The sequence below is a fragment of the Magallana gigas genome, chromosome 2, assembly GCF_963853765.1.
Source record: "Magallana gigas chromosome 2, xbMagGiga1.1, whole genome shotgun sequence".
NCBI classification, from domain to species: Eukaryota; Metazoa; Mollusca; class Bivalvia; order Ostreida; family Ostreidae; genus Magallana; species Magallana gigas.
In genome coordinates, this window is record NC_088854.1 from 20045365 (window position 1) to 20057402 (window position 12038).

Consider the following 12038-nt stretch of genomic DNA (forward strand, 5'->3'; position numbering starts at 1 on the left):
TTTTACGATTATACAACTTCTCAAAGAATAACTTAATAGGGTTAAATATGCTTGCGAATTCAAAAATTTAATACTGAATGGCGAATAAGTCACATTTATAAGCGAAAAAAATAAGAGGTTATCTCTTCAACAACATGAAATTCATAACTATAGACATAATATTATGGCCATATCTTATACATGTATTTACATTAATACTTCTTATGTTGTAAAAATTTCTAAAACTTTCCTTCCTTGAGCTAGTTTCCTAACAAGCATTGCCATCATCTGTAGATTTTTGCATTTCTAAAAGAATTGGTCAGCGTAACACAGAATACAGGAACCTACACCAATCTTGAACCTGATTCAATTCACGGTACACAGGATTAAAGAAATGGAAGCGAAAGTCCTGGAAAGGAAGGTAAAGCAAGGTTTGTATTCAAATTGTTGTTGTAGCTGGTAATCTCAAAAACCCTAATTTGGCCGTCATTGGAGTCACCGACCCAGAGTCTGTGGTCGCTGTCATACATCATAGAAAACGGAGACCCAAATCCAATGTCACATGTAGAGGCAAGGTATCCGAGGAACTGTCCTCTTGGATCCAAAATATGAATTGTATCGTCTACTCTATTTCCGAGAATTATATTTCCTTCAAAATCGTGACAAACTGGACCCGGTGCAAACATGGAGGGCTGAAACGAGAAAAGACCACTGACAATGCCCCCGCCAGTGTATCGATTCATCAATTCTCCTTCATGATGAAAAATATAAATACAGTTCTTCTCAGAATCTGATACACATATTGTATCATTTAACTCGCAGTGCGACATACTCATAGGCCTTTTGAAAAAGTTTTCATTTAAGTTACCAGTTATTTTTTTCAAAAACGACCCATGTCTGTCATAATATTGAAGCGCTCCAACATTTTCAATGTTTGTTCTTTGAAAATTATCGCTCTGAGCCTTGCGCCAGCCAACACAAACAATCTGTCCGTTGTTAACTTGACACACAGCTGATGGGTTTAATTTCTCAGTTTTTGTAAACAACTGGGCATCTTTTCCCTCTTCCACTTTAAAGAGCATGCTTAAGTGGAAATTAGATATGATTTTCTGTCCCTTTCCTATGTCAAGAATATCAGATATTCCTTGATCGAAGAAACGTCTATCCAGTTCAGTTCCCGCTTTATCTACAAGAACACATTCAGGTCCCAAGCATGTGATGATTTCACAAAGTCCGTTCTCAGTTTCGTGTATAGTACTGACATAAATGTCCTGTCCGTTTTCAGGATTGGACGACATGGATTTTATTGGAAATGAAAATGACAGGACAGCATTAAACTTAGTTTTGATAATTTGTCCCGAAAGAACTAGATGAAATGGAAGAGATGCTTCATCTCTGAGGTCTTTATCTTCATCCTCATCCGACCCGGAATCAGAGCTGCTTTCACATTTATCATTAGAAAGTTTTAACGCCAATTTATGGGAGGATTTGCAAGAAAGACAAAGTTTCAAATCACAATGTGAACAAGTCTTTAATCGAGTCTCTTCGTAACATAAACTGCAACAAAGTTTTTCTTGAGGCTCGGGTGGTTTTAATTTCACAAAGTAATTATCGGGTAATTTATCTAAACATCCGTTTGGCACCTTTTGCGTCTGTCTACATAGCGGGCATTTTATCTCATCTCTGTTTTTAGATTTCTTCTGATAACCCTTTAAACAGGGTAGACAAAATGTATGGCCACATTTCAGATTTTTGGGTGCTGCGAATTCGTCCCAGCAGATGGAGCACGATTTACTGTCATCATCCAAACCGTCGGCCATTGGTTTGATCTGGTGGGGAAAAATGAGTTTCACTGAGTTTCAAGTTGAAAATGCGAAAATATTTTGAACAATAGCATCAGATAGATATACAAGTACTAGTATATGCCCTATATACAGATCATTGTGTGTGTCTCAAGGAGGTTTTATAAAGCCATACTAAAGATGCCAGACCTCCACGGACAGCTAGCCTTTTAATCATAAGGAACAATATCTATTTACCGGATTGCCGAATGGTACACGTACTCATCTGTAAACTTCTTTTTAATTTTTTTTTTCAGCACTGTTCAAGACAACATACACTGTTTAATGTTTACCAATGGGACATTCGATAAACTGAATTATCAGGTAAATGCAAGGATTTTGTATATTAATTAGAAATATATAAAGGCCACATTATCGATTAATGTATTTATAAAAGTAAAAATTATTTGATTGTTAATTGTTTATCTTTGTGCTTTGTGTAAAGGACTTTACAAGTAAAGAGATCCAACTGCACACAAGTAATTAACGTAACCTGCTCTTATAATAGTCGAATTACATATTATGTATTCTGTTTTGCATATGGTGATTGACCCATTGGTAAGAATAAAGAGTTAAAGCATAATTAAAAAACCGATTTTATGAAGGTTTATGGTCGTTGTTTTTATACTTAAGTTATCTGTCTGGAAAACACCAAACACTTAATAACAATGCAGCTTAAGTTCAATTCTATGTAAGAACCAAAGATCTATAAAAGGGTCTGGCCACGCATAGTCACCAATTTTCTTTATATTTCATACATGGACACACCTAGGTATAAAGCGCAAAAAACCACTAAAAGTTGGTTGCTAGGGGTAACCGTTGCCATAGTAATTGAGGCTAAAGATAGAAAAATAGCAAAACTTACCTACTCTGAAGCCATATTAGGAGGTTTTGCCCACTAATATAAACTATCAAAGACATAAAACAGCCTTTGTCCTATTTTCAATTATTTAATTACTTAATAACTTAATTAATAACCAAAACTTTTAAAATGTTACCATGGAAACCGTTACAAATTTTTGAAATCAGTATTTTGCGGTTCTTTAATAAGCCGAAATGGGAAAATGTTAAATTTTACCATCCATATCAATATCAATGCTATATATATTTTACATGAATTATGAAAATTGACATCCGTTGATATGGCAACAAGACCAAAAAATAGGAATAACAGACAAATTTAAGATGATTTTGATATGCTTTAATTCCCGATTTTAGATTATTATTTTTGCATTTTTTTAGTTGGAAATTGAAAAAATATATCTAATTTTCATTATATACCACGAAAAGCTTTGTTATGCAACATAGAAGTGTTGTTGCTTTGGAAAATTAAGTTGCGTAAAAAATCACACAGAAATTCTTACTTTTTGAAAAGTCCATAGCAACGGCACTTATTTTTAGAAAATTACAGATATGTTTCAAGTGTCATTAAAGGGGCATGGTCACAATTTGTTCAAATATTCTTTTTTCGATTTTAATGTTTATAATGCTTTAGTAAGGCATTTTTAACAAGCAACCAAAATTTTAATATCATTTGTTGAGTTATAAGCGAGTTAAAGAGCTTACAATTCTTCGCTATGTAAACAAAGCTTTTGTTTACATTTTGAGTTTTTAAGTAAAAATTCCACTTTTAGACCTAAAATGAATGAGTTAATCATTAGGAACTGTTTTTTATGCTTAAAATAAACAAGAAGATAGACAATTCAGCTTGAAAAAGATTTTTTACTGGTAAATTGAACCTATGTAAACAAAAACAGGGCACGAGCCTTGTTTACATGACGAAGAATTGTGAGCCCTGTATCTTGCTTAAAGAGGTTCGATCCTCTTATTTTGGGTAGCCATTTTGGGTCACCTCTAGTCTGGAAATTCTGTGTCAAATATGAATTCTACTTGTAAATTCCTTTTTTACAGTGCCAAATAAACTATATTGAATAAAATAGTGAAGGAAAAAATCCATATTTAGAGATGTAGTCAGGGACTATATTTTGTGGCGGAAGGTTTTTAAGAAGAAAATAAACATTTTTCATAACTCAATTGTTTTAGAGTACCGTAATTTTAGCTTTCTTATTTTCCGTGCAGACCAAATTTTCAGATAGTTTATGCATTGGGATATCTTCGTGTTGTTTCAAAAAACATATTTCAACAATACTTCAATATTTCTATCGACATATATTGGCATGTTTAAGTGATATTTCATAAAAGTAAAGAAAAACTTAACTCCAATTTTCCCCTAAAATTAGCTTATTTCATGCCATATCTCAAAATTTACATTACAGACCCATACTTTTGGTTTTATTTTCTGAATATTTAAGTTTCTTTTGACAAGTCTGTCATAATTTGAGAAAAAGTTTGAGACTTTTAAATTATTTAATTGCATGTTGAATCGTTTATGAATAAAAATAGTATTTTTTCAGTGCAAAAAGGTCAAAATATCAATAAGGTGAAGAAATTGCAAACTTTTTCATAATTCTAATTTTATTAATTCTAAATAATGTAAATTTGTATTTGATACCATGGTTTATTTTGATAAAAAAAATTATAGAGGGAAAAGCGATTTATGTGCAATTTGCACTTTCAGTGCAGAAAGGTCATATTAAATACACAGTTGCACCTAAAGGAGCATATAGACCCCAAAATTCTGTTTTGAATTTTGGTTTAGATATGTGTGTAGATGTTAAAAAAATACTTTAAAAAAAAACTTAGAGACTTTGATCGCAGGATCCAACGCCCTTAAAACTCATCGATTGGCACCCAAATTCCATTTGATCATTAGAAATACATTGCTAAAGCATTGTAAATAATAAAAACAAAAAAAATAAAATTTGACCAAAATCGTGACCATGCCCCTTTAAAGTTAAGGACATACTTAATTTTTTCTCACCATTTGATTTTATATATTTGTTCATTATAAGTGAATAATATCCATTCAAAGATGCCTAAAAATATTATAATTTTCTTTATTTTTAAGCTTGTTACAATAGCAACGGTTCTCGATTTTCATATTTAAATTCTTAATTCCACAATCATAATAGTATTAACCCAAAAATTCAAGATTTGCACTTTTTGTTCAAATTAAATAAAGAAAACAGATTTTAAAATTTCTGTTTAGTAACCATGGAAACGCTCTAAAATATGCGTTTTTTCTATGAATTTTTTTCTTTCCTTTGAAAAATTACAACTATTTTTAATAATATATTCTACCCTGGAAACCGCAAGTTCTGCACATTACTTACAATATGTTCTTAAATATCCATTAAAATGCCATTTTTACATCTTTTACCCTCGGTTACCATGGCAACAGGACCACATAGCAACAAACAAATGGTGTTAGGCTTTTTTACTCACCAAAGTCTAATAAATTGTCAAGTATGAAGGAAATCCGTGACTATGTGTGTCCACCGAATTTTGATTCTAACATAGAATTGGTCTTAAATCGATCATTTCCCCAAATTTAAAGTATGTTTTATTGATTTTGACAATCATACTTTCCTGGAAAGCTTTGTCTTGCATATTTTCTGGCATACAGGCAAATACGGGGAATTAAAGAAGGGGAACAAGATAGTGCAAATGCTCATTTGGTTTTGTCGTAAAAAACAATTTCAAATACATTTTTTCCAACCAAATATACTAGATGATGTTATATTACAAATTTACAAAAGCACGATTTCTAACTATATTCAGTTTTGAATATTTTAACAAACCATAAGAAAAAAAAATTATAAAGTTTTGGTGGTATCGAACCCACAACCTAAAAACCCTAGCTCTATAATCTGGTGCTCTTTTTTTTTTTTTTTTTTAACTTTTATCATATCTGGTGTTCTAACCACTGAGCCATTTCAGTCACAACAAAAATCATTGTAAAATGTTAAATGCAACTTTAACCACGAATTGACGGACTTGTAGTATTTCTCTAAAACGTTCAGTTGTTGGGATACAAAATGACATTTTTAAAGCATAGTGGGTCATCTCTCAACGTTTTTGTTGATTGAAATCGGTTTGATTTCCTTTAAACCTCATGTAGACTATGAGAAAAATATGGAGCCATGACCCACTCTATAAAAGAAAAGGCATTGAAGTTTTAAAAATGACACTATTTGGAGGTTTTGACACGCATACGCTAGTTTAAATCAAACTATTCTAAATATTTAACATATTTAAAGGTTATAAATCGAAGTTATGGTACATAGGCGTCGGAAGCAAATTGAAAGTGGGGGGGCTAGACTAATCCTCAGAAATATTGAGAAAAAAGTAATTCCCAAAATCATGGAAATCCTAATCCGTGGGGGGGGGGGGGGGGGGGGGGGGTATACCTATACTTCCAAAAAAAAAAAATTACTTACCAAAATTTTTTTTCTCAAAATCATGAAATTCCTAATCCGTGGAGGGGGGGGGGGCTGAACCCTCTATCATGCTATGTTTCTAATGGTTAGGTATAACTTTGCAAAAAAAGTGGGGGGGCTAAGCCCCCCCTAGCCCCCCCGGTTCCGACGCCTATGTGGTAAATATACATTGTTTTCAATAATTGAGAAAGAAATTATGAGATTTCATATTTTAATTTTATAGTATCTTATCTGTCCTCATATGGGCAGTTTACACGCCTTATTCACTTATCTTCTTTAAAATTGAAATAAAAGACCTTAAGGTGTGGTCCATGTGATGAAGATAGACGTAGTACGTAAACAGAAAAGAAAGAAAGAATCTACAACAAAATGTACAGACAATCCCAAAGGGACTACCATTTGTGTCCCTGGCAAACGCCATTCCTACCCCACCCCAACATGTAGTAAAGGTAAAAGTTATCGTGCCAAGTTAAATGGTAAAGAAGTAAAAAAAAAACTTACTTTCGTTCACTGCACGTACTGTAGTCTCACTTTCGATTTGAATAAAAATCCCCCGTTCTATTTTTATCAATGTCGCATCTTGTATCAATCTTCGAAATCATTACCAGTGTATTGCTAGCTTGAGTTTCAAATTACAACGGTAAAATGCTTTATCTAAATTCACATAGATGTTTAGTAAATTTAATAAAGTTAATTCCTAGAAGATCGACATAGATAAATAAACCTTTATTATCGTGTTTTCAACTGCGGAGAAACAGCTCCGGATGACCACTCAATGACATCACTGGAAGAGGAAGCTTTACTCTTTGAAAATATTTTGTAAATTCCAATGGATGAACAATCTTCTTGCAAATATTTAATTTGTAGCTATTGTTGGATCATAATTGATTTTTTTTTTAAATTTGATACCAACTAGCTCCTAAAGTTTAAGAGACAGTACATGTACAGCTGAAAATATGTGTGTTTTACTTCAGATTTACCCATTGTTTCGTTAGGATATAAGAAATAACGTTGATTGTGACTGTTGAAGTGCGTACACATCCCGTCCCCATACCTAACTAATATAATTGTCAGCTTCCGGAAATTGAAGGGACGTACATACCGGATTAATCTTATATCGTTTATTTGTACTGTATATATTTTGATGTTTTCTCTTAACTATTCAACACTATGGAGTTATTTATCTTACTTAAAAAAATTCTTCCCATTGAACCTCAAAGAAGCATTGACCCTTTCATATATCTAACTGTGCTATATCACAAAGGATCTAGCTCATTTATAAATCCAACAGTACCATACACACGCCTAACCAAAACAACTTTTATTCATGGACGAGTGAACAGGTGCGCATGTTATAGTAAACCACTCCGCTGTACTCAGCAGACTTTTAAAATTTAGATGATGATTCTTTTTAACGCAAGGTACATACAATGTACATAAAATAAATAAATACAAATTTCAAAATGTTGAAACGTGTATTCCCAATATAAATTCAAATTTATAGCACAGAATCTTGTCATCCACACATGTTTATCAAATTTCAGCAAAAATATATCTCCTTTTCTTAATTTTGATAGATATAGGATCACATAAATCACTTCCATAAACACTTTTAGACTTCCTTTTTGAACCTTGAACCGTATCACTCTTTTCATTACTTTTAACAATAAAGGGAATATTTTCGCACTATGACTTAATAAGACTCTAATCAAATTTTTTAACAAATCTTTGTCTATTAATTTACGTCTAAATTTTAATTTTTCCTTTGTTCTTGCAAGTCTATATAAGATGAAGTTGAACTGACCAGGCCTAAATAGCCCCCTTCCCATCAACTGGCTTTTATGGATTCCAAATTTGGATTTTAGATGTTCTCATGTTGAATTTTTAACGCTTGAGTATAGTGGCATATCTCTGCCCCTTTCTATCAAATATGTCGATATGCAAGATAAATATGTTGACATGCAAGATAGTTATGTCGACATGCAACATAACTATGTTGACATGCAAGAAAATTGCAATTAAATAAGAATTATAAAAAATCTCAAATATCGCCCACTCGTGACATCCTAGATGTTAGATGATACTTAGTTATGTCGACATACAACTTTTTTATATATTAAAATGCAAGATAAATATGCTGATATGCAACTCATTTATGTCAAGATGCAACTTAGTTATGTTCTCATGCTACTTATTTATGTCGTCACGCAACTTAGTTATGTTCACTTGAGTGGAAAGTCAATAAAAAGTACTAATAAATCGATCAACATAATGATATAAATAGACAATATCAACATTTGACTAGTCTACATTGTTATCCGTCAATATGCCACCATACATGATTCTGTATATATACTATTTTCTCAAGAAAATCATTTCAGGGAAAGGTACATATTCATTGTTTGACCAGCAGATGTATTATTCAATACTGTAAAACCTTCAAAAACATCACAAAGAAGATGAGGGAATAAGATGGTGCAAATGCCCATTCGGTTTAGTAGTGAAATACAATTTTGAATTCGTTTTTTCCTACATGTAATTAAATCTATTAAAATATATCATAATACAAGTTTGCAAAAGCACAATCTCTTATTATATTCAGTTTTTAATATATTTAATAATTATAAAAGATAAAAATATAATGAATGCCTGAAATTTTGGTGGTATCGAACCCATAACATAAAAACCCTAGATATATAAGGTTAGCTTATATCAAGTACCCTAACCACTGAGCCATTTCAGACAAAACAAAGTAGGCTCTTTAAACGTTATGGTGACTATGACCACGAATTTACGGACTTGAATTATTTTTTCAAAACGTTCAACTAGGGGATACAAAATGATATTTTTAATGTATAGTGGGTCATCTCTCCACGGATCATCTCTCCATTTTACACGCATTATCCACCCATTTTTTTTGTTTATTTCACTTCGTAAGCAATAGATTTTGCTTTGGATATGTAAAATGTCATTTCTATTTATTTTACTAATATCTATATAAAGAATGCTTTTATTTCAAATATAGAATTTTAATGACAGGAAATTATTCTCTAAGAATTAAACAAATATGATAATTATACACATATTATGTGTTATCTGTGAAATTCTTATATAAAAGCCGAAGGAATTTCTGTCTTCTATAGTCACGATTCAAACAAACCAATTTATCAGTACGGTTTTGTAGGAAAGACACAAAGATCAAAAGCAATGCTCCCATAATAAAACAAACAAAGATTGAACCCGGAGTCATCATTAACAATATTAATGTGCTGTGTGATGAAAAGAATTCTTGAAAGACATCACTTCAAAGATTTTTATTTTCCCGTTTCGATGATCGCCAATCCAAAGCCTATTTTGGTAATCAAAGCACAAACTATTTGGGTTACCAAACGAAGATTGGTTTTTCGTCTCGATGAACCCACAGAGATCACCGTTGGGAAGTAACAGGTGAAGTGACCCGTCTGCAAGACTGGCTACCACCAGGTTTCCTTCTGGGTCGTGACACAAGGATGAAGGCAAAAAGAGATCAATACTCAGCCTGAGTCCCATCGATCTTTCGTCGCCGCCTCTTCCTTTATATTTTCTAATGACGTAGCCTTCATCCGTCATAATGAGAACTTGATTACTTTCTATATCAGCCACACATACCGTGTCGTTCTGAGGATTAACAGATACGCAGATTGGTCGCTTCAGCGAAAACTCATGACCAACTTTACTAAACTCATTCAAGGATTTTCCGGTCTTATCAAATATCTGTAGAGCGCCCTGGGAGTGTGAACGTCTTACCCGATATTGGTGGTCGTTTTTCGCGATCCCAGTGCATGCTATCCTCCCATCCTTAAATGTTGAGAGAGAAAGAGGCCTGAACGAATAACATTTTGCAAATACAGATATCCGAGATTCGTCAACCATCTGGAAAATAGCTGAATCTGCACAGTTCGAAAATAAGATTTTGCCCTCTGATGTTTTCGTTATTCCACTTATTCCTTCACTGAAGGTCTTTCTCACGAAAGGTCTGCCTCTGATTGTACACTCTATCATTTCAGGCATTTGCTCATAAATGACCAAGCAAGTGTTTTCTGATTTCGGAAAAATGCATGCAACTGTCATGTGTTCTTCGGAACGACTAGCTTCACAAGGGACTTTGAAGGATGACAGAAATTTTACTATCAGTTTTGTGCCAGAGTTATGCTCATGAAAATGTATAAGTCTGCTCAGTGAAATTCCACCACCATCTTCCGACTCGTCATCCTCATCGCAGCCATCAGATTCAAGATCAGAGTCTTTCAACTCGCCTGCCATTTTCAAAGCAAGATCGTGTGACGATTTACACGAATCACAAAACTTAACAACACAGTGCTTACACGGGTTGATCTCCAGAACCTCTTCATAACAAATTTCACAGCAATGAACAGATGGGGATTCTGGGGGCCTCAGGGGCACAAAGTAATTATCCAACAATCCATCTAAGCCCCTGTCGTCGAGTACATGCTTTTGGCGACACAAAGGACAGACTATCTCGCTGACTTCAACTTTCTTGGTGTAATCCTGGAGACAAGGTTTGCAGAACGTGTGGCGACATGAGAGAAGCTTTGGATGTAAAAAGGAATCAAAACAAATAGAACAAGTACTTGCGTCGTCTTCTGAATCCATGTGAATTGTAGTTTATCTGCTGTACTTCATACTTTCTCTATTTCAACCCGATCACAAGGACGGAAACCAAGCAAAATAGAACAAGGAAGAATGTTCTACATTCTATGAAAAAATTGTTTCTGATCCTATATAAAACTATGGAATGCGTAGCATGTTGACATCAGATCCCTAAGTTTTATGCAAAAATATTCTGGCGCGGATCAAAACAATTGCTGGTGGGGTAGTGGGTATTCTTTGGAGAGGCTTATGTTTCCAAGGGGATAACTTTGGCAACCTTTAAATGAACTCATTTAGTCTGATTTGTTAGGTTGTTGCTGTCTGGACTGGACTTCCCCTATACTAGTATTTAATGAGATATATTCAGAGTATTAGTTTGGTTAAAATACTATTATTGGTTGGAGACAGTAGCTACCGATACCTTAATTACCTTAAGAAGTATTACATCAGATGTGTTTGCACACAATGTTGCAGGTTGAAAATATATTCTTTAAAAAAATCAACACATCAATGCATAGATTTTTATTTGTCCGGCCAATATATCCTTTCATTTAATTGTTTGTAAAACAGGTTGTTCATGCAATGACTAATAAAACCAATCTACTTATAGTTTACATGCCTTAAAATGAATATATACTTTTGTTTCCGGAACGCTGATTGTACAAACATACTAAAATGAACACAGTAAAATAATTTCTACATGATGGTTTCTGTGAACGTGATTTTGTATTAATTGTCATTAAAGCACGATAATGTCATTAAAGCGCGTTAGTGTCTCAAAACTAAGTAATTTGTATGTATGTACATGTATGTATGTACATTTATGTATGTACATTTATGTATATAAACACAATACAATTGAGATATATACAATCAAATTTAATTAGAATATCGATATGTTGCAAGTGCTGTAGGAGCTAAAACAGGTACACATCAAAGCAATTATAGCTACGACTGCACTCCAATCAAACATCACATAATTTCTCTACCGATTTACATTTCCTAAAGCAATTTTTAACAGAAATTAATCACAATTTCATGTAATCTAACAAGATAAGGCCATTTGAACTTGCCAGTATAAATGCTATCACATTTACTGTGCATAGTGATTAAATTTTTCAATCATGGAAATACACAGTTTAGCAACAGAAAATGTCGATATCGATAACTTTTATAATAAGTGTTCGAACTCGCTGAAAAATTGGTACATTTGAATTAAATTATACAT

The 12038-nt window shown here is 33.1% G+C and overlaps 2 protein-coding genes across 2 annotated transcripts in view; one reads left to right on the plus strand and one right to left on the minus strand.

Annotated features, from left to right (window-relative positions):
- Positions 1 to 12038, plus strand: part of LOC105320441 (dipeptidyl peptidase 2) — a 329741-nt gene that overhangs the window by 264008 nt on the left and 53695 nt on the right. The window lies entirely within an intron of this gene.
- LOC109617651 (uncharacterized) lies at positions 271 to 10930 on the minus strand. Its single transcript, XM_066074322.1, has 2 exons — positions 9431 to 10930; positions 271 to 1808 (listed from the first exon to the last, which is right to left on the minus strand). The coding sequence occupies exons 1-2, from the start codon at positions 10811 to 10813 to the stop codon at positions 366 to 368; spliced, it is 2826 nt and encodes a 941-aa protein (XP_065930394.1). The 5' UTR covers positions 10814 to 10930; the 3' UTR covers positions 271 to 365.